The sequence below is a fragment of the Fringilla coelebs genome (assembly GCF_963513975.1).
Source record: "Fringilla coelebs genome assembly, chromosome: 6".
In the NCBI taxonomy this organism is placed as follows: domain Eukaryota; kingdom Metazoa; phylum Chordata; class Aves; order Passeriformes; family Fringillidae; genus Fringilla; species Fringilla coelebs.
Genome location: NC_140034.1, coordinates 32,782,888 through 32,806,770, shown reverse-complemented (window position 1 = coordinate 32,806,770; position 23,883 = coordinate 32,782,888). Strand labels below are relative to the sequence as shown.

General features: G+C 36.4%; 1 protein-coding gene across 8 annotated transcripts in view; it reads right to left on the bottom strand.

The window, feature by feature from the left end:
- The window catches only part of GPHN (gephyrin), a 271,571-nt gene that overhangs the window by 81,365 nt on the left and 166,323 nt on the right, over positions 1-23,883 (bottom strand). For 7 of the 8 annotated variants that reach the window (XM_084207537.1, XM_084207540.1, XM_084207539.1 and 4 more), the window contains 5 exons: positions 21,866-21,960; positions 19,594-19,660; positions 15,229-15,501; positions 13,849-13,956; positions 8,783-8,917 (listed from right to left, as the gene is read on the bottom strand). In XM_084207537.1, the coding sequence (XP_084063663.1) occupies positions 8,783-8,917; positions 13,849-13,956; positions 15,229-15,501; positions 19,594-19,660; positions 21,866-21,960 (678 nt within the window). The remainder of the gene's footprint in view (positions 1-8,782; positions 8,918-13,848; positions 13,957-15,228; positions 15,502-19,593; positions 19,661-21,865; positions 21,961-23,883) is intronic. The other variant, XM_084207534.1, reaches the window with a different exon arrangement.

Here is a 23,883-nt window from a genome sequence, read left to right as displayed (position 1 = left end):
GGTCTGTGCTTTGGATTTGTGCTGGAAACACCGTCAGCAACACAGAGATGGTTTTTCTACTGCTGTGCAGTTCTTGCAACATCATCAAAGCCTTTTCTGTTCCTCTCCACCAGCAGGTAGGCTGGGGGTGCACAAAAACTGGAGACACAGCTGGAACAGCTGACCCCAACCAGAGGGATATCCCACCCCATATGGGGTCATGCTCAGCATGTAAGGCTGAGGGAAGAAGGAAGGTGGGGACATTTGGAGTGATGCCATTTGTCTTTTCAAACAACTTTTACAAGTCATGGGCCCCTGCTCCTTTGGGAATGGCTGAACCCCTGCCTGCCCATGGCAAGCAGTGAATTAATTCCTTGTACTGCTTTGCTTGTATGTGCTTTTGCTTTCCCTATTAAACTGTCTTTATCTCAACCCACAAGTTTTCTCATTTTTACTCTTCTGATTCTCTCCCCTATCTCACTGGCTGGGGAGAGAGTGAACAGCTGCAGGGTGCTTGGTTGCCAGCTGGGGTTAAACTGTAAGAGGCTTTTTGGCACCATACATGGGGTTCAAAGTCTTTGAGATAATGACAGATTTGATTGACATGTGCTAGATTGAATTTATAGCTGTTATTTCTCTTCAACTAATAATCAGCAGGCTCCTGTGATTGTCATGGGGCTCACTTGCCTGTGTATTAGTCTAGTGCTCCTTAGTGGCTGCTTTTTGCTTTTGCTGCTTGCTGTAGTGCTGTGTAGCCTACAATCAGCTCTGCCCCAGCCAAAACCAGCATACATGTGCATGAAATGCAGATAAGGATGATGATGATGCTGCAAAACTGTAGAAGGATGATACAATATCCAACTGTGACATGCTTGCTTCAATAGCAAGGTAAGGCAGACCAGCATAAGAACTCTCCTTGAATGTCTGACAGATATATTAAGGGTGGCAGAGAGAAGGAAGGACATGTATGGATGGGGAAGCACCAGAAAGCATAGTGGAGGGAACATAAAAATGTTGATGGTATGCAGATTGGTAGTTCATTTAGTTCACAGCACTTCATGTAGCTTCTGGGGATACCCAAGCAGCAAAATCAGACAACCTAAAGTAATTTATAGACCAAAACAGAGTTGAGCTGTTGAGATGAAATCAGAATGATAAAGAGCACATTTACATAAGGAGAACACAGTACAGCAAGAAAATCTAACATATTCAAGAGGTGGAACCAGATGGAGAGACAAATATCCCCGTTACTGTTAGGTTCTAAAAAGTATAAAAGATGCATCCAACATTGACTTAAAGGATACTGGCATAAGAAGGATGCTAGAGAAGTTGTGGAGAAGGTCATAGCTGGTGCTCCACACCCTCTCCATCATTTCAAGATACCCTGACCAGACCAGCTGGGTAGACACATATAGAATCTGGACAGACTACAGAATGCATGTATCTTTGTGCCTTTGAATACATAGATATGAAAGGGTGAATTAAACCCTTTTTGTTCTAAAATAGCGTCAGCTATCTCTCCTATAACATCTGGCACTGAACTTTGCTACACCATCATTAAATTGTTTAATAAGTAAGAACCAACAAGAAGATTGCTGTTTATCCTTACAGATACATTTTTAAAACTGCTGATTATTTCATCAGAAAAGAACACAGTAATAAATGATGTGGATTATTTATTATGTCAAGAGTCAGTGAAGGAACAGAAGCTGAGCTGTTAATTAAATCAGGTTAATGTATGAATGGACTAAGACACTAAAGAAGAGGAACAAAAGAAAACCTAATTCCTACAGACAAAAGACTATGAAAATTCACCCTATAGGATGCACATGAAACTATTTTTCATGAAGAAACAAGATTTAGTCAGTTGAGATATGTAATAGGAGCTAACAGCCCCAAAGAAAAAAGACTGAATGGAAAAGGGAAGCCAATATTTTTGCGATGCCATCTTCAGCAAGACATAAAAATTATCATCAGGTGCCAGCAAACTCAATAAGCATCAGTGACAAAACCAGAACTAGATATACTGAAAATGTAGCCTGCAAACAATTCTATAGAAGTCATTCACAGTAATTTCTAACTGAAGATGCTGGATAAAAGACACAAATACATAGCTATTGGTGAAAGAAACCCAAACCATTAAACAAACCCTAAAACCCTCATCTTGTGTTACACCAGATTTCAAACCAGAGATTTATTTTGGATAGGAACTGAAAAGATCTCAGTAAAACTTCTAATGTGAGAAGAATGCACATCTTCTCTCTATCTTAAAGAAATGACAAATTGAAGTTACCGGAACTTGAAAATAATGCTTGGCCTTGGAAAACAGCATAGTAAGAAATGAAAACTCTTCCTCCCAAAGTTAATTGAAAAAAACATTTTAAGGAGGAACTGAGAATCTGATGCAGTGCTAGCATACAGAGACTAGAACTCATGCAATGCGTGTGTGAGACAGAATGTACTGAAAGATTGCTCTCTTCTGAAGGAATACACATACAGAATAGTTACAACTTGAAAAGAAAAAGTATTTCTAGGGAAAGACTGAGTAACCTTTTCTGACCTGTTTGAAATTATTCACTGGACTCAGGCAAAGAATGAAATTCTGTGGCTTAATAAACATCAACTAGTAATTAAGACATACAAATGTAGAGAAATTTTGCACATTAGAGCTTCTTTGTATGAGTCAATCTATAACAGCCTGAAAAGTAGCTGATTCTGTGACTGCAAGAATTGTTCTGGCTGTTCTGGATCTGAAGCTAACTCCCAGCTACTCTAAAATAAAGAGTTCTTCAGCATGACTAAGGGAAGAGAACTATATTTTGGTGCTGCTACACTATTTAATACCGACTCCAGGTATGAATAAAGTACTACTCGAAGCACACATATTCAATAAAGAAAGCTAAGACAAATAAGTAATTCTACTGAAATCCAATGCTCAGCCTGCCTTTACCCCAGCCCATCTTCCCCAGAGTTGACTTGATGGGTCTATTTTGGTACTAATAAAAAAATGCCCAAAAGACTATCCCTGAAGTTTTTAATCTTCCTAAAAAGTGTATCTTCCATCTTTGAAAGGATTTTAGTAACTATGATGTATTTGAGGGATTTTTAATATCCCAAGCAACCAAGCTGCTTTTTCCTTAGTTAAAATGTCTCACTCTTGAAGCTGCAGCATGTCGTTAACTACCAGGGTTTGTAACCAAAATGTAAACTAAAAATAAGACTTGCTAGGGCTGTGTTATCCACATGTTTTACCAAGACTATACAGTTTAAACAACGAGGGTAAAAGGTAATGAATATATGAAAACATTCTGGTATCTTAATTAGTAATTGATCTGAAAACCATTGCTGCACTGTACTGAGAAGAACCCAGGAGGATACTGTAGATTGATGCAATTTAGGAAGCAGGATTCATCCTAAGGCAACTAGGGCGACTTTGTACTCAAATACACATTTCAACAGCATCTCTTTTTACTAAACATAATTTTCTGCTATCCTGGAATGTACATTGAAAAAGACTAAGAGGAAATTAAACCCAGAAAAAATCACGAAAACATTGGAAGTTTTAGCAGGAACAAGTATCTAACTACATCTGCGTGTATTTTTTAAAGAAAAAGAAAGAAACCCTTACAGTGCTTGGAGTGTAATCTCAGCTATGTAGATCATCCTAACAATTTGAAACATTCTTTGTACTTTTCCATGCTCCTCAACCTAATCACAACTAAACAGCCATGCCCAAGCACTTGCTACTTACTCAAGGTAGAATAAACTTCAGATATGCAAACTTAATAAATAAAAAAGAAACAAAATTCACTTGGAAATTTAGTGTATGCATTCAAACTTTAAAATACATTTGCATACTTGCCATATTTCACTTTGATGACCACCTTAAGAAGAAACAGTAAGATTCAAGGAGAAAAAAATATTATGCACTCAAATGAACACAAAATATCTACATTGTGGATACAAAGAGAGCTTACTAAAACACAGCATCTTATTATTAGCTAAGAATTTCTGGCAAAGAACCTGATTTTTCTTCTACTGATAAATACTGAAAATATCTACTGAAAAATTTGTAACAACAAAAATTGACAAAAACATCTTTCCAACTCCACCTGCTCCCATCTGCTAATGTGCTTACTTCACATAGCAATTCTATATTGAAAAAGTACTAGACTGAAAACATAAATATTAATTAGGTTTAGCATTAATTTGTAACTCATTTGATTGTGTGGATGTCAATGTACACATTTCACATTAAAGTGGTGGATCATGAAAGATCATTTTTTATTAGCAGTAAGCATGAGAAATTACTGAAATAATCAGTTTTGGTTTTTTTTTTTTTGTCACAGAAACAACTTTCATCAGCATTTTTTTCTAAAAAAAGTTTAAAGTATTTTTCTAGGCTATTTCATTTCAGAAATTCTCTGCAACTGGAACATTTACATGAATTACATGTGTCATTCTTTCTACATTGGGAATATTAGGTCTTTAGGTGAATGTCCACTTTTGGTTGATAAAGACAATAGTTCTTCATAGGAGACAGAAAGTAACAGAAAGTGACCAACTAGCAGAATTAAAGGCACTGTTACAAAGAAGGTGTTAATGGATGGAGCAGTGGACAGGTGAGATGACTGTTTTGCTAGACTTGAAAAAATTCTGAAATGCAGCCTTGCTTGCTCATCTTAGCTGTAAGATAGAGCCTATAGACTTTCATTACACAGGAATCAAAAGTTACCTATTGCAACTACAAATATGTAAGGATCTAACTTACTACTGGGGGTTTTGTCTGGTTCAGTGTAACTAAACAATGGATAGCTAGGGAAGGGACAGAAAACAAGCAAGTAAAGTAGAGAGAGATTTTCTCTTAAGCAAAATGTAAGGAGTGAAGGGAATGAGGCAGCAAGACGGAAAAAAACCCCACACTCTCATCTTAAAAGTACTATAACAACTTCCTTAGGATCCTTTATGATCAAAGATAACACTGGAAGAAACTTTGCACATTGAAGTGAAAGAACTGAACATCAGTGAGACTGATGATCTTGCAAAGTGAAATACTTTGAACATCTCTTGTCACTGAAATGAATTCCTGGCTATAATTAAAAACCTGTCCTTGGTCTTCTAAATCTGCTTCTTTTGACTTTGACACACATTGCCAAAAACTAAGTACTGATTACATCATATATGTATGGGAGAACCAGACTTCAATTTGAAAACTGCAATTTTCTTTTATACTCATATGAACTCCCTAAGAGTAGAACAAAAATCAAAGTTTGAAATAATGACTCAGTCATTTGCTCTGGATATATTCTTTTGAGTTATCTGAATTTATAGATCAAAGGTTTTATACTGTAAGCTTAAAAAAACCCTAAGACATTATGCAAATATTAAAGAATTCTCCATATTTGTAAAAGTTTTTTACCCTAGGTACCGCTACTGCTTTTGTGTCTGAAAAGAACATTGCATTTTACTTCATGAAAATGCCAACCCCAAACACAGACAAAAACATAGTGAGATCTTAGAATCTGAGCAGCTACTGGAATGACAAGAAAAACTTGTAATCCATACTGTGTCATCTTAAGCTTCTGTGAGTATTCAGCAAATTCATCTAATCATGTCAAGAAAGCCGCGAAACTTTTAAACAATCAAAACTATATTGAACAAGATAAAAGTATGTCACAACCACTATAAACTTAATGGTTGAATGACTGAAAAATGAGGACTGATAGTGCAGTTTTTCTCTGAGTAAAACTTGATTTATTTTCACTCTATATGTGCAGATGTGAATCCATCTACTACAAATATGGTTTAAATGCTCTTTGTGCAGTGGTCGATTTTGTTTGAAACTCAAATACAATTATAGAGAACAAGAAAGGTGTTCTACAGAGATTTATTAAAAGTTAACAAAAGGTGGTTTGCTTAATCTTGGGGATGCACTTAATTACTGACATAGAGTAGTCCCCAATGGCAATTTGCCTTAAAAAGTTCCTACCTACCAAGAAATATAATTACTTCTTTTACCAGGAAATTACGTTTGCGAAAACTGATTGAAATATCCAGGTTCTAACTCAATATTTATGATTCAGTACTTTGTTAGAAGCACAGATTTTCAGAAAACATGGATGGTAAATTGTAAACAGCAAAACAAATTTGCAATTAAATGTTGTATTTTGTCTACATGATCTAGTTGTGTACATAAACAACATTATGTTTTCCAAAATATGATTATGGAAAGGCAAAATCTTCTAACAGATCAATCAGAAGCATTAGTAAGGTGTTCTCCCATACCTTTTCTCCAATATCCTGGTGCATTAGTAACCTGCTACTTACATTCATTTAACAGAGGTGCTCCCGTCATTGCAGAAGCTTGAATTTTTTTTTTTCCCCTGAGACACACAGAGCTTTGTGTTATTCAGCAAATTCAGTAAGAGAGATGTAAGGGTTCATGTACACTTAGGACAAAAAAATGCAACAAGAAAACGGTACAACAAAATAAACTGGAATACGCAGTTGACAAAGAAATATAATGCCACTTGCTCTGTGGCTAGACCACCACTCCAAAAATAAGTATAATCAAAGAAATAAATTTTTCCCCCTGGCACTTCCTCTTCTTTGTTTCATGCTGTATATGCATGTTTTGGAGCCCTGAAATGAGTTCCTAAACCAGCAAAGGAGCGTTATGAAAAGATACACACTTGCAAAATAAAGAAGCAAAATAAACAACCTCAGAACATCACCTGGATGCTGAATTCTATTTACTTTTATTCTCATTACTGTGTGGGAAAGAGGCCAGTATAAATTGAATTCATATTGCATTATTAGAAAGCCAGGATCAAAAAGGAAAAACAGAACAATTGAAGACATTTAGACACATTGATAATATTGAAGAATCTGAATGAACCACATTTCTTGATAAATTCAGATGATGTTTGAAAACTTGAAGATACTGTAAATGACTGAACAAAAATATAATGGGTAATTTCTTTGGTTTTTTGAAAGTAATATATAAAATGAACCAAGAACTCTCCAAGTGGTTAAGAAGCTTACTTGCAAAATCCAACCTCTAAGTATTAGGAACAGATGCCATCACCTGTCAAGTTTGTTTTCCAGTATGTTTTTTTAATTCTTCCCTATATTGGCTTGTAACAAACCACCATCAAATACACCACAGAAAATCTCATCTAGCTAGCTGTTGCATGGCAATTCCTGTTATAAAAGTGGTGTGGTCTCACACATTTTGAACAAAACCTGATTTTGCAGTCATACATGAAAAGGAGGTCTCAACATGAAATACCACAGCATGATCTAATCATGAAATGAGCTCACCTCTACTAATTGCCCAAACACAATTTCAGATTTTCAATCTGTTTCAAATTTCTAGTACATTCCTTCTATAAATTTTGAATCTCTCAAGAGAGTCTAGAGGACTGCATTCTGCTTCATAACAGATAGGCTTGACTCCTTCCCATTGTGACAAACTTCCTGAAAATACATAGATATCGTCTAGAGCTATTTTCAGCAGAGCTGTCTTTCTTATGCCTGTTACTTGGTCACCTCTGATTTTCTTTGGACAATTTTGTTTTATCAATGGGCATAAGGCTCAGTGCAGTTTCTCTGTTTTGTCTTGCTCTTCTGCTCTGAGCATTGTAATGTAAAAAGCTCCATGTTTTTCTATCCTAAGCTATCAGACAAGATACAATTTTTTAGGAAAAAAGTGAAGGAGATGCTTACAGAGAGAATTCACTGAACAATCTTAAGAAAAGTAGACTGTATAATGAAGCTCAAGCTTGCTCTCCATCAGAATAATTTTGAATCTATTACAGGTAAAGTAAGTACTGCATAAAACAATCCCATAGGTTAAACCAAAATAATTCTATGGGTAGTTGCCCATAAATCTTGCTTGCTGACAGAAAAGAATGAGACAGTAGGAGAGAAGAACTAGCAGATGCTGGCAATCATTTTAGCAAGCAGAATAATCTTCAAGGATCATGAGTTAGATAAGGAAGAATGTTATTATTTGCCATCTGCTACTGGTTTATTATTATGTCAGCATCTGGTGCCACAGAAAGATCTTTGTGATGTGAACACACAAAACAAATTTAGACAGTTTTCTTCTGCTGAAAGGAATTCTGCTGAAGGTAAACATTACAGGCCTTGCCACTGGTCAATTTGCTTAGTTTTTGATGTATGCTATTTAAAGCCTGATAAAAAGTAAACATATAGAGTTCACCTCAATGATTAAATAGTATAGTCTAATCACTAAGAACTGAGTAATAATCCCACAAGGTTGGCATTAAAACTTTCTTTCTATTAAATTTTGGCTGGTTTTTGTTTCCAAATGTCAGGCAGCAAATATCTAATTTAGAGCAAAGCCAGTTGGTTTGAAAGTCTTAAACTGAACAATAATAAAGTGGGGCACAGATCTGCCCCAGCCCAGGCTAGAAATTTGCACATACATTTTTTTGATAAAATACTGTTTGCTTAATGTTGTTACTCAGTGGCAGGATTATCTATGTTCCTGGGGATACTGAAGGACACTAAATACATTCAAGGTGCTAACATTTCATATTCATGATGGGTATTGCAAGAGATAACATGAAACTTCAGTAACCATAAGGTATTGGTGGACCCACAGGTTAAACTCTGCACCAGTACACGTGGACCGAGCTACACTGCCCTGCATTTATCTAATATGTAGAATGACACAACCCCTGCATGCGAACCAACCTTGTTCAGCAGAGGCAAGACATTAATCTGATCGATTGCAGGGCTGAGCATGGAGCTTGCAAGGCATAAATGTACTTACTTTTGGTGTTGGGCAGGATGCAGTGGAGAGGCGAGAGGTGGCTTGGGCACGAGGAGACTCTGAAGGAGTAGTACTGAGGGAGGCTGTGTCACGTGGGAGAACCTGAACACCACGAGAGATGATGGAATCTGGAATCTTAAAAAGAAGAGAGATGGAATTAATAGCAATAAAATATACTGTATGCAAAACTTACTCAAAATCTTACCTCAAAACCACGGGAATACCCCACTCCTCAGTTTGCACACCTCCTTATTCTCCAGTGCTTGGCAGGGGTTAATGGCATACTCTCCTAATTTCAGTAAAAAATGCCTAACAAGGTCACATAAGGTCACGTTCTAACTGAAGTAGCTCAGAACATACTAGTTGTTGTGAAAAAACTATGAATCAAACATACTACAGCAGGAAATGAGAAAATAATGGTTTCTGCTTAAACCTTTGCTTCAAACCCCACAATGACCAACAATGATTTCTACCATGGCACTAAAGGAGGCAGACTTTCCATTCACTAACTAGGGGGCAATATTCCAAAAAGAAAACCATTTGCTAGAAATTTACTGAACCCCTCTAAAGAAATGTCATGCAATGAGAAAATTTCTCACTAGAGATGCCATGCAGTGAGTAAATACTCTTTATTCCATGAAGACTTCATTTCAGCTACAAAAATTCTCAATGTAAGGCTTGTGAAGGCTAAAGCATTAGAAACCCCCGTCCAAAGCCAACACTTGGTTTAAAATACATTCTGAGGGGAAAAATAAAAATTCAGTCTTTTTTTACTTCCCACATAATATATTAGAGTGCCAGTTAGGGAAGTATATCCCTCCTGACAAACAACTGGCAAACTGGTAACAATGGATGAGGGAAAGGCTGGGGAAATCTACAACCTTTTGCCCCAGTCTTCACTGGCAACCTCTCCTCCCATGCTTCTTGAATGGATGGACCTTAAGCCAGAGGGACGATTAAGCCCCACATGAAGGGATGATCAGGTTCACGACCACCTGAGGAACCTGAACATACATTAGTCTATGGGACCTGATTACATGAATCCCAGAGTCCTGAGGGAATTGGCTGATGCAGTTGAGAAACCACTGTCCATGGCATTGGAAAAGTCATGGCAGTAGGATGAAGTCCCAAGTGAATGGAAGTAGGGAACATTGCATCCATCTTTAAAAAAGTGTAGAAAGGAGGAACTGGGAGCTACTGACCTGTCAGCCTCAGCTCTGTGCCTGGGAAGATCACAGAACAGATCCTCCTACAAGCCCTGTCAAGGCACATACATGGAGGACAGGGAGGTGATTTGAAGCAGCCAGCATGGCTTCACTGAGGGAAAATCCTGGGAAAATTCTATCACAGCTAACCAGAAAATATAGACATTCAGATCTTTGATGGAATATATATATACACATGCATGTTTTAAGATCTTTCTCCTCATTAAGAATTTCTTCTTCAAGCCTGATGTTCAAGTTCTAAGAGGAGCATCAGAAGAACCCCCGTGTCTGGGGAAAGTGGCAGTAGCAGACAATAAAAGGAAGCAAGAAAGGAAGATCCAGTGACAAGCCAAATCATGAATGTTGGGAATTTCCAGACAGGATTTCTTTAATAAATGGAGATGCTGTTACCCCATCTGCATCTAGGCAATTTGAGCATTCTTGTCTACTAAGACTTTAGGGCAGAGAAAAGCCACTGGAAAGTATGGCTTCCAGGAACAAGCTTGAATCCTAGCTTTTAGATAGGTTACATTTACATGTAACATAGCTGTTACATTATTAAGAACATTAAGGGAGCTTTTTTGCTCGTCTCAATGCAGTTCAAATGACCAATGCTTATACTTGTGTCATTAAATACATGTAATTTCCCACTTCCTTGGTTCCCCTCTACAAATAATGACTATGCCTAACTTGGCAACCTTGACTTAGAAATACTGGGTTACACCTAGGAGACCTTATTTCACCATACACCCTCCTCCTCCCCTTAAGAGTTTCTTTTGTTTCTAACTTGTTTGTAAGTTGTGTGAAAACAGATTTTGTTCTCAGAGTGCCACCAACTGCCTCCTTTCTGCTCTACCATGTTTCTAGCCTGTTTTTCACCAGGCAGTTTCTGTCAGCTCTCCTCAGAGGATCTTTCAAGGCTAAGCACCCCATGCTACGATTTCCACTGTAAATTCTTTTCACTATGGACAGCTAGGCTGGGGATATCTTCCTCTTCAGAAACAGTGCCCAACTGGCCTCTACATGGGGTATTCTAATTTGCAAATCACATCTCAGAGATGTATCTTAGAGGTGAACTGAATCAATGATATTCCAAATGCTCAAATGGTTGGTAATCAGAAGCATGATTTCCCTTTGGTTCACTTTATCTCCTGAAATCCCATCTTAAATTCATTAAAGCCCAAAACCGGCTGACAATCCTCAAGTTTTATATTGGCATAGATACTCCCTACAACTTTCAATGCTTCTTTTAAATGTCCATGGCTAAGGAAAATACAGCAAAAAATACACTTTCAAAAGGGCATAAAATAAAAAAAGACAAAATGAAAGAAAGAATAGCTTCAAGTCTTCAAATAAGATACCTTTTAACTACTCTCCTCTGATAAAAAGCTGCATGTATCTTGACATGATCACATACGGGTCCATTACCCTTTTTATGCACTCCTAGACCCCACAACATCAATAACAATATTGCTTTTGGAAATGATATCATCATTCAGTTCTCCCTAGGTTTACTCTGGGTACACTAGAGTACCAGGTACTTCATGCTGTCTCATACCCTTCAGGCAAGAAACATTTTTATTTCTCACCATATTGAGCAATCATTGCTTCTACAATTTTATCTGATATCACCTTTTTGTAATAAAAACCTCTCTCTGCAATAAAGTGGCTGATACAATCCCAGTTTCCCCTGACCTGCATGTGTAGTACTAATTTTTGCCTGTGAGAATATTAAAATTTAAGCAAAATTTCAGCCATTATATTAATCAGAAAAGGAAGCTGAAGATAAAGGGAAAATATGATCACAGGCACTTAATTTCAATAAGAATTATTTCCAAATCACTACCTTTACATAAAATGTATTGCCAGAAAATAATTAACATATAAACCTATCTAGATTGTAGATAAAAATTCCTCACTGAGAGCATAAAGTTAGGTCACAGTTACAAATTTTGCTCATTTTCTAATATGAAAGTGGAATGTGCTGTATTGCTAAATAAATAAGCACTAATATTCTCTTTGAACCCCTACAACCTGCTGAATTTTGTGAATCTACTAGTATGTCTATTCTATTAACAGAAACATATAAAAAATATAATGTGACATGGGGAATTTCTCATTTTTCTCCCTACATGTCGAGAGTTTTTGAATTTTAATATTAAAAATTTAAATTTTGGCAATATAATCCTCTAATCAAGTCAGTGTCTTGTTAACTCTGTTAAAGAGGTTAATAAACCCATGAGAAATTTCTGTGTGTCCTGATGCACAGAAACCTGGAATACAGAAGGGCAGGAATGTCACTGCATTTTGGAGGGATTGTTCTTTTAACTTCCACTAAGTCACACTGAGCATTTATTATTTGTCTCCCTAATATTTTTATTAATTTTTCAGTTTCAAATAAATTGAATACAGAGCAGAGATCTCAAAACTTTAAATGGGGTACAACAAAATTCTTAGTTCTTAGTGAAAATAGTTTCTGTTTGCACTAGCTGGAGTGGAAAGCCTGTTGCAACATACTGCCAAAGACAGAAAGTAAAGAGAAATGGATGAAAGTGATAGAGAAAAATATTCACCACATCCATCACTCATGGCTTCTACAATTTTTATCTGACCTGGCCTTTCTCTGGTATACTTTTATTTTGGTTTAAATATTTGTGGTTTCATATTAGAGAACTTTGACAAGATCATTGATAAGAAAAAGCCATGAGTTCTTTATTCTCTTTTGCTCAGAACTGAAACAAAGATTGACAATGATGGTGAAGTAAGAAAACGCTCTGTAGATGGCAATTACCATGACTGTTATACAAGAGAAAAAATGCCTTAAAAACATACAGAAAGGACAGCTTAAAAACCCCAATACCTGCCAAAAAAACTAGCCACTTTCTGCTCTGAGTTTGAAGGTCTGATTTGGATTATATAAAGCATAAAACAATAGCTCAAGAGTCATCTGCAAAAGAACACAGAAACATGTATGACAGTTTAACAGCATTCTTAGAGGCTAAATTAACTGTTCTACTGATACTGAGGAATTTGGTGCAAATTCTAGTTTAGTGACCTCAACTCAAAAAAAAAAAAAAGAGAACCACTGCAATAAATGGGTGTATGTATGTATATGTACTATATAGCTTTATCATCAGGTGTGTGAACTTTAAAGTCTCCACATTTCCTAAGTGACTTTTCATGTTTTAAATACAGAGGCGTTAGGCTATTTGATTGATGGTTTAAATTACTATTTGCCTAAGGGAACAGGTCCTTTTTTATCATTCATTGAAATAGTTTTCTACTATTCACCAAAATAGTTTTCTACTATTCACCCAGTAATTGACAATAAGTCCATTGCTTCCTGACTCCCAGAGTCTTCTGTTTTTTGAGAAATTCTACTTCTACACAGGAAACAAAAATGAGGCAGAAACTGCAAGTAATGAAAGTCAACTATGAACACCCAGTGCAAATGCTGTATTATGTTGACAAAAAAACTGAGAGAAAAGCAGCAAAACAAGACAAAGAGGGAAAAGGTACCATTTCATAGCTCTAAAGCAGTAATTTTAGGATATTATTTTAATTATATTCAATTATTGAGCATATTAGATGATAAAACCAGTGACTAATGAGAAACATAGGCTTTATAGCAATTAATATATCTCAGCAGAGAAATGATTCAAAGTGACAACACATGACCTTTACCTTGTTTAGCCCTTTATCTTAAACAGATATTTTCTGCAACATGGGCTCTCAAAGATAGCATTGATGTGTCTTTGTTAGAAGAAATAAATAACACTGTCTGTGCAGACATAGACTAGGAGGCAGGCAGAGCATTTTTAGTTAGTGTTAGTGCAAAAGCCTCTTGGAAGTGTCTCTTACCAGTTCTCCTGCACTGCCTGCTGTGTGATGGCAGTAACTGATGAGACCAGGGATGGGCTGTTGACCTTTAGCCATGATAACAGCTGGACTGGTATAGGATGGATGCTTCTAATGCACAACACATAACAGCCATGAATACAGTGACAGGAAAACATGAAACTGTTCAAGCAAATGACCAAAAATGAATGAGGTGAAAACAGCTGTGACACCAAAATGCCAAGCTCATATGAACACAGCCAGTTGAAATCTCAGGTTATTTCCTGCCTTTAAAAATTGCACATATTATTTATCTTTGCCTACATCAAAAGAAATTAAACAATTTTAAATTTCCATTAATAAAAACTGATACTTGCAAATGATAATTACCTTAATTCCTCCCTGCAAAGACATATGTAATCAGGATTTTCTGTATATTGGGAGATGATCTCCAGCTGCAGCTGTCTTAGAAATGTCAAGATGTCTCAGACCTGAATTCACATTTCTGGAGTTAGAATGGTGCTGCTTTGGTTTAGAAATTGTTTAATATAATTTTGAGTTACTTAGACTTTCAATTCTTATAATAGAAATTAAAAGCACAACTTGTGGAGTAGATATGGAATAAAGCTGTTTGGAAAGAACTGTTTCCAAACACACCGGGATACATTATCTTTTCATTCAAAAACTTAACCCATAAAACTGAGGTAAATATTTATATATTGTTTCAAATAGTACAAAAATTCTTGGGAAGATATTTAAAATTTGAATTCATATTATTTACAAGTGTTACCTCTTTTTCTCCTTTTGCAGTCTCCAATTAATTAGTTGAGCTTGAGTAATGCTGATCTGTGATTACTTGTTAAAGCAAGGTTCTAAAGACTTTATGATATTTAGTTTGTTGGCAGAATTTCACATCTTTTATCAGACATGCACATTGGAATACAGTAATCAGGACAGTTTACTACTTAAATTGTTACCTGTCTGTCATAATCTTACGAGTTTTCAGAAATTAAAATTTTAATTTCAAATTAGATATTACGGCTTGCAAAGTTTTGTTGAGATTCTTTAACATGCCGCCTACTGGACTTTGCATGTTCAGGCGTGTGAATACTTTGAATTATAAAAAGTCACTAAAACCAGTCTGTCACATCAGAATGGTATCATAAAACATATGTTAACACCAAGATAATAAATGATATTTCTCCCATTGGAATTTGAAATCGCCTACCAAAACAGAATTCATATTGAGCTTCATTATGAAGCTCTACTTAGACAAAATGTACCTGAAATAAATCTGTTTGACACGAAGACATCAATGTAGAGTCATAACATGCAAATGAACATTGGTGGAAAGTGCCTGAGACAGAAACTGAAGGGTCTCTTAAGGAAAGAAGCCAGACTCACCTTAGCTGCAATGGCTGCTGCTGTTATATGTGAAGAAGAACTGTCCTCTGTTGAGGCAACTCCGCTATCCTTCTTCTCTTCCTCCTCTTCCTCACACTGCACTCCTTTGTCTTCTGTCTGTTTGTGAGGGCTGGTTGTTGGAGGAGGAGAAAGAGGAGGTGGTGGTGAAGGTAGATCTTCAAGCTCATCGTGTACCTCCTTTACTTTTACAATGGCATCCCGCAAGAGATCAATGGCATGAGGTAGGGCTGGCAGTATAAACTGAAAGCATTCCTATGCAGAATGAGAAGAGAAACCACTATGAAAAGCTACCTGCACTTGCAAATGGGAGTTTACTCTTTCAATATATTTGGGATTTAAATGCATCTTTTCATGTGATCATAAATAAAACCTACCATGTCCTATGCAACTGCTCTTAAAAGATAAATGATCTCAGAAACAGATCTGGTGACTATTCTATAAGTTTTTGCCTTTTTTCATGCAAATATGGTAAATTGCACAACAGGGCTATTGCAATCAGCTAATACTGAAAACAAGAGTTACATTTCTGTGAATATGTAATACGTAAAAACAGTACACAACAACTGGCAGAGTGCTACAAAAATGCAGAAGAAAAACATTAACTATATCCCTGCAGGGATATTAACTTAAAATCCTTCCTATTATGCTCCCTCACAATTAGAGAACAATTCATAAGGGTTTTCATAATTACACTTTTTATAATTATATCCTTTTTTATTCATGGACTTATTCTACCTACTGGAAGAATGACAAACTACACTGATGTCATTGTAATGCCACCCAACTGAAAAAACCCAAAAATTCATAAACAAGCTATTTTTCAAACCTCTCCTTGTTCTATAATCTTACAAAGAATTAGAAAGTTTATTTTATATGGCTAGAGAAAGCAAAACTGCAGATGCTGTGCAATTGCTCTTGCTCCATAATGGGCATACATATAACTACCGTGTACAGCTAACCCGTGCTGCTAAAATATGCTGGTGCTTCATCAGATCCAAGCAGAACCTCAGGACGGAATGTGCTGCACTGCCTGCTCTGATCAGGGGCAGTATGAAACTCAGGCTTCTTAAGGCTTAATCACTAAAGTCTTGAAAAACAATCCAACAACGGAGACTCTACAACCCTTGTTGGCAACATGCTTTAATGCTTAATTACCCTCAAAGTGTTTGGGGTTTTTTTTCAGTTTTGTTTTGGTCTTCCATTTCTTTTATTTTTCATCTGGAAGCAACCCCATTCAATTTGTGACTATTGTCTCTCATCCCTCTGCCAGGCACCACAAGAAAGTTTTCTTATGCCATTTGAGGAGACTGCATATAAACATTTAAATATTGGAAAATGATGGCAGGGTCACAAGAAGTAATTGCCATGGCAATGCAGTCAGGTACACACAGGTTGACAGAGACAGCTGGCAGTACTCCTTTTATTGCCCTTTAGTTTTGTTTCAAGCATAGGAAGATTTTAAAAAATGTATTCTGATATTTTAGATTATCCAGAAAATAAATAATAAGTTCATAAATAGATAATGAAATAAATATTTTCAATAAATAAAAATAATTACGTAAACAAAATAATAAGCAAAGAATCCATCAGAAATTACTGGAGTTTATATATCCCACTTTGTTAGTAAAATATGACTCACAAGCATTATATTTCTTCAAAGCTCCTAAATAAGAGCACATCTTTCATTTGCTTCTTTACCAGTAATGAATGATAAGTCAGACTACTCATAGATTTATAAATTCTTTAAACATGCAAGTTGGTAGTGCAAACAGCTGGAGTAAACCAGATGAGCACAAATGCTGCCTAAAATGAATGTATATTAAAACATATTTGTAAAGATAATAAAAACTATTACTTATAATGTAACTGCAAACTGCAGAGCTATTGTGCCTTTACAGTATTAGTTTTAAAATGGTTTAAAATAACGAAGCATACAACCATCATTACTTTAGCAAAGGAGCGGATCTCAAGTAAGTGAGAAAAAAGAACAACAATCTCTGAACTAACCAATAAATGTAATAATTGACTAATAATTGACTAATCAGAGAAGCACAGTCATCATTCCAGCACTGAAATAAAGCCTTGATTAAAGCCTTTCTGGCTTGAGTGTTAATGCCCAGATTCCCACTAAGTCCTCCAGAAGCTCATGTTGCATATGAAACTCATTGTCTTAGGCAATTGTTACTACAATTATAAAATGTCAAAGACTTAATAAACATCTGGTCATTTCACACTTTGCCCTCTTCCATAACATTAACTATCTTTTGCAAGACTTAAAAAAAAAAAAAACCAAAAAACCAAAAAAACACAAAAATGGAAGATTTCTGCAGATGTGGATTCAATGGTACATTCCACACAAATGTTCTCTGGTGAAAACATGTTTGGCATGCAGTCCATTTTTGAGGTGAAGCATTTACACTGCTGTCATTTTCCACTAATATTTTATTAAAGAAATATGTATACTGCTGCAATTTCATAGCTTTATCTAAGCTTCTCATATGATCGTATTTATACAATGAAAAGGAAATTAGCAAGTGGTAAAAGAGAAGAATGAGGGAAATTCCTGGTGACAATCTGTACTTTTTCGTTCTTGAGATTCAGCCTTTTATGGGCCAATTTTCTCCACTCTTCATCTTAAAAGTCTTTGCTGAAATCTGAGACTTTACAGATGTCCATACTAAAAGAAATCTCATACTAAAATGACAGGATAGATCATCGTCATGACAGGAACAAATAAAAATCAGTTTATTAGAAGCTTGCTTGTATGATGCAATCATATGATACTTTTCCAGCAGAATTACCTTTTTTATGACTTACCCTATATCAAACTACTGTTAAAATACTTATTAATGCTTTTTTCATTCCTTTTCTTCATTCACTTTCTGCAATTTACCTATCTTTAAAGTCTGATTGCCTCAGGACAATGACAATTGCTTCTGTGGGTTAGGAGTGCTTCTGAACACAAGAAAAACTCTTAGAGATTGTAGGCTATTTCATCTCACTCCTAATTCAGCAAAAGAAGTACTTACTTGTGAAATAACCTTCTTACTGGTACATCGCTTTTTTAAAATGGGGGGCCATTGCAATGTTAAATACATGTACATACATGTGATTTCCCATGTAGAACTGGAAGAATTTCAGGTAGGTATACTCCCACCTCATCATCCTCCAATGCCTCCTATGTGCTTTGAAGGTTTTTAAATTTCCTCACTAGATTTCCAGAAACGCTGTAAGTAATCGTAGAATCATAGGAGGGCTCACACTGAGTCCTTGAACTGAAACATATCGACAGTGTATCTGAAAACCTCTGGTGGCTGCTGCAGACCATAGTATTCAAAACATTTCCTCTTCAACTTCCAGGTGACAGCCCACATAAATGTTGTTTTTGTATCTCCAGACAGAAGTCTAAGAAACAGCGACTTCGGGGCCATGCTGCTAAACACATCAGCACTGTCTGCTCCTTGCCTGGGCACTACAGGTTCATCAGATGTGCACCAGGAATGCATTTCTTAGAGGCCAGAGGTGAAGACATTTATCAACAAGGCCAGATTTAGTCTGAGCCTGGAAGAAATAGATTCTTGTGACAGATAGGGGACCTTCCTCAGCAGTCTTGTATCAGGTTGTAGAGATCACCGTTCAGCTTAGCAGCATTTCTGTGGAGGAGATTGTTTTTCTAGCAGCCGACTACAAAGAAATTGCTGAAAGATCTAGTCTTACTAACACACACACATACAAATCCCTGCTGGAGTTTAATTCTTTTCCTCTCAGCTATAGAGTCAGACAGAAAGCATGGATGAAAATTCTAACTTCTCCATCCAAACAGAGGAAAATGCAGGAAGAAAGCAAACTTTATAAAGGGTGAAAAGTCTGATATACCCATACAGAGAAGATTTAAAAACATTCTCAAACTCTAAAAAATTATTTCCCTTTTTTCCCTCTTGCTGATCAAAACTGCCAATTGCCCCAGCAAGTTCTACCATATGCTATGCATTCATCTTCTGTATAAAAGAGAATGATTTCTTGGAAGCTGGATACAACCCAGAGATAAGGGACAGCTAATTAGAGAAGAAAGAGAAAGTGTAAGAGATCATCTGACTCTTCACTGCCTGCTCAAGTGAGTGCTCTCTTGCACTACATGTAATGTTGTCCTGGTCACACAGCACCTTCAATCAGATTGGAGCTGTATGGTCCCTGGCTAAGAGTGATGGTGTGGTAACTCTACATGAACATGCATTCCAATTCACTTTTGTAAAATTTGTTATAGTGGGCCCTTTCCACCATTTGAAACAAGGAGAAGAGCTCATCATGGTTCCTTCCTAGCAGATCAGTAAGAGCATTTCTTACCTGTGACCCTTTCTTGCTACCTGGAAGATTAATTATGAGAGTTTTCCCTCTGATTCCACACACAGGCCTGAAATGAAAGAAACACAGACTGAAATTCTTGCATGCAACTATCTCCATTACCAAAACAAAAGGAAAGTATTTAAGATAAATTCTATGATTTATCAGATTTTGTAAACTTAATTTCCAATATATTTGCTGATTATGTTCTCAAGAAAGAACTTGGGAGAAGCTGAGGTAAAAAAGCAGAAAACAAGATTCATAGGGTCTAACATTAAGTTGATAGTATAAACACTGGCTAAATTTCCATCTTTATTGAGATCTGTGTAGCTCCCTTAATTCTACTGTTTACTTGTGCCAATACATTATTTGATATAGTCCCTATTTGGTCATACACATGGTTCCTTTGCAGTGTAATTGACTGTGTCAAACATCATGTCCCTGGCCAGGTAAAAACTCTAAGTTGTGCAGTTGTGCCTGTTGCATTCATTTAAATAGGTTCTTTTTATTTAAAGATTAAACATAAGAAAAGCAGAGAAGGAAGTTACTCTCAGGTGAAAATTGTATTTATGCAATTTATATATAGTTCTTCCTAAGAGTTTCCCCTCTCCCTCAAGAAAAGACAAAACCAACCGTCAAAGGCAGAAGCTTTTTTTTTCCTTTTAGAAATTCCTTTGGTGTTGATGTAAGGCTGAACACTCAAGTGCTGAATGTCTTCTGTTGGCTAGAGTTTGACTATTCCACATTTTAGCTAAATATTAAAAAAAAAAAAAACCCACAAAATTACAGAATTTTGTAAAGAGTTTGTAAAGAGTGGCTTACAAAAGCCATGGTGGAAGACCCAGGGGCTGGGATATAAGGATAAGAAAAATGCAAAAGGACAAAACTAAACCATGAAGATATGGAAGTTACAGTTTAGAGAAACTATAGGACATTATCTTTATTGAATTAAAACCTGAGCTATAAGTGAAGACAGAACAGAAAATAAAATCATTTCCAGCTATGGCATTAGCAAAAATTTTGAGCTAAAGCACATGGCTTATTGGGTAGTCAAGTTCCCTGGATTTCTTTTTATACATATAATTCTCAGTGATTAACATTATTTATTGGTTGCATGGCATTTTTTAGCAGGGTAACCAGTACCTCCATGACAGCTGGCACAACGCTCACAAGTGAATAGCACAGAGATTGTCTTTGTGCCACTAAATTAACTTTTGATATCACACAAGCCAGCCTGAAGTGCTCTTTTCAAATGGCAGAGTGAGTATTGCCTGACTCCTAGCCTCTCTTTTCTCATATTGCCTTCTTTCACACTATGTACCCTCACTTTAGAAAGAATTCCAGCTGAGGAATCTCTTTGAAGCAGAGATGAGCCTGAATTGAAGAAATGTGCTCATTTACTGCTGTTGCAGTAGCCAAGCTCACGGAGTACAAACTCAATCCAGCAAATCCCATACGTGGGTTACAGTTTATGGCAGACTTAAAACAAAGGAAATAAGAACTGTCCACAGATGAGAAAAATGGAATAGAGGAATTGTGTCTGGCAGACAGCTCCTTTAGTAGTCGCCTTCTTGGCTCTTCTACTCTGCTTTAAATATTTTTTGAGCATTATAAGCTCTGGTTGGTCTGGTACAACCAAGCAATAATCAAGAACGGACTAAACCAGCAGCCTGAAACTCAAATTTCAGCTGCCAATAATCAGACCTAGTGGCTCAAGAGAGAAATGGAGCTGTCAAAAATTCTCAAGAGAGCATGCAAAAGTAAGTAAAAGTGCTTAAGAACTGCTGGCAAAAGTATTGTGTGCACTTTCAAGAAAACCACACAGATTGTGCATGCATGCCAGGGACTTTGAGAGATAAATTAATGGTATTCCTCCAGATCTAGGGTAGTACAAAACATTTGTCTCTATCAAAGGGGTTTTTTTTTTTGCCAAAAAAAAGCATTTTAATACTTGATGAACACACAGAAAAATTCTTCACTCACCTCAAAACACCACAGTTCTAGAATGAAAAGGCAGCTATTTAAGAGTGTGCATCAATGTTACAAATAACCTGGCACAGAAAATACAGGAGGATACAGTCTCTAATACAGACAACAAAGGGAATTTAATGAGACAATGCAATTACCATTATTTGAATTTGGCCCCTTCTCTGAAGTTAAGACTTCTGGTCTTGATAACAATGGCAGTCTTCAATGATTTGTGCTCAGCCATTGGATAACAATGAGTAATTCTGTGGAAAGAGTTCACCTCATATTTTGAAGGAAGTAGTCTTACCTAGAGAGCATGCCCAGAGGTGTAACATTAAGTGATCCCATCAGCATCGCCAGGGCCATCCCCGGGGCTTCTCGCTCTATTACTTCTTTAGTGGCCTGCAATCAAAGATTAAATAGCAAACTGAGTGAACAAGTGGAAGGATAAGACAAAAATGAAGCCAGCTAAAAATTAAGTAGGAACATCTCCTTATTTTTTTTCTGCCAAGAAATGCTGTTGCTAAATTCTCAACTGAAACACGTTGTAGAGTTTTCTTTTGGTTGTGTAAAATAGGGAAAGACAAGGAGTTGGGATGGACTGTTAGCAGCACTGTGAAGGTTCCTACAGAAAGTTATGAAAAGTAAGGACCCTATAAATATAAAAAGTGTTAACCAACACCACAGAAATAACAACAGCCTCCAACAGAACGGAAAAACTGTTTGAGAATAAGCAAAGAATGTAACTGCCTTCTCTTCCTCATCAATCTTGTGCATTTTCCTGTTGAGATTTTCCCAGGCATGAGAAGGATGAATCAGTCTGCGCAGAAGACAAAAAAAAAATTTGCAAAGGGAAGCCCATGTAGCAGGCAGGCAGGAAAACTGTAAAATGGTAATGATAATGGCCAGAGGCTGAGGCCTTCCCTTTTGATCATGTCAGCAAAACAGCAGTTCCAAACAGGCTGGTGGCTTTTATTCATAAGCAGTCCATACACAGTGAGCCTGGAAGCAGAGTCTGAAAATTCTTGTCTTTTTATCCTTTTCCCAAACAGGGAATCAGATGGAAAATCCTTCACAACCTTCTGTCCTTACTTCCTAACACAAATTTTCTCAAATACACAATCTGTCCAGTCTCCCAACATCTAAGTTTACGTAGGACACATCTTAAAGATGGGTTACAGCCCTATCCTCTCTTCATTTCCCCCACAGTAGCTGCTGTTCAGTGGATCACATTGCTTCATGCTCTGAAGCAAGATTCTAACTTATTCAGCACAAGTAAATTGGTAGCAATGGTCATAAAACTGTGAAATCCATGGTATAACATACAGCCAAACTAGAACACTTTGATGGTACAACTATCAAAACAGAAACAGAAAAGAACATCTTAAGTACAAGGATACCTGGAATAAGCTGAATTTTCTTTAGAGTTTGATATAGAAAAAAGCCAGGCAAATTATTTTGTGGGAAAGATTCAATTATAAATCACATATTTGTACTTTTGTAAGCTCTTAGTTTACAAATAGAAAACTAAAATAACAGAAGGAAAATGACAGAATTAACCCAACAGCACCCCTTAAAGAAGGACGCTTACATGCAAGGGTTCCTACATGAAGCAAAAAATAAAACAGAAAAAAACCCCAAACATCAAGAGTACAGACATTCAAATGGCCATATTCTCAGATATGATCACTAACTTCTGACATTTTAAAAGGAATATCAGAATATTAATTAATTAGAAATTAATATCTTTCTTAGAAGACATCAGACAGAGCTACCATGTAAACCTTTGAGTACTTTATTAATAAGCAAACCTGTAATGTGCTAAGTTATGGGAAGCTGGAACTTTGTTTTATAAAAAACCAAACAATTTTAATGTAGTAGCTGACACCACAGTCTCCTGTATTTCAGGCAGAGCATGTTGGTTTTTGGATCTGCCATCCTCTATGCAGAAACAGAAAAGTCATATGAATACAACCCAGTGACTGTGTTTTACACAGGGAAAATAAGAAGAACTGAGTTTGGAATAATGTAGACAGAAATAAAACTCCTCCATGGAGAGAGATTACCTTAAGATACCTGCAGAAGTATGAAATCAATCACATTAAAAATTCTTAACACATCCATAGACCTGATGATTTTTATAATATAGAAGATAAAGGCATTGCAATGGTGAAGAGACACTTTGCTGACCATGAAAAGGTTAGTGAAACATGGAATTCTCTGTGTGTGCATACTTAGCAAGTCTGTGTCTATGTCTTTTCATTTCAGTTAATACCATGCTTCAAAGCTATTCAAAGCTGTTTTTAAATATAAAGTGCATTTTGA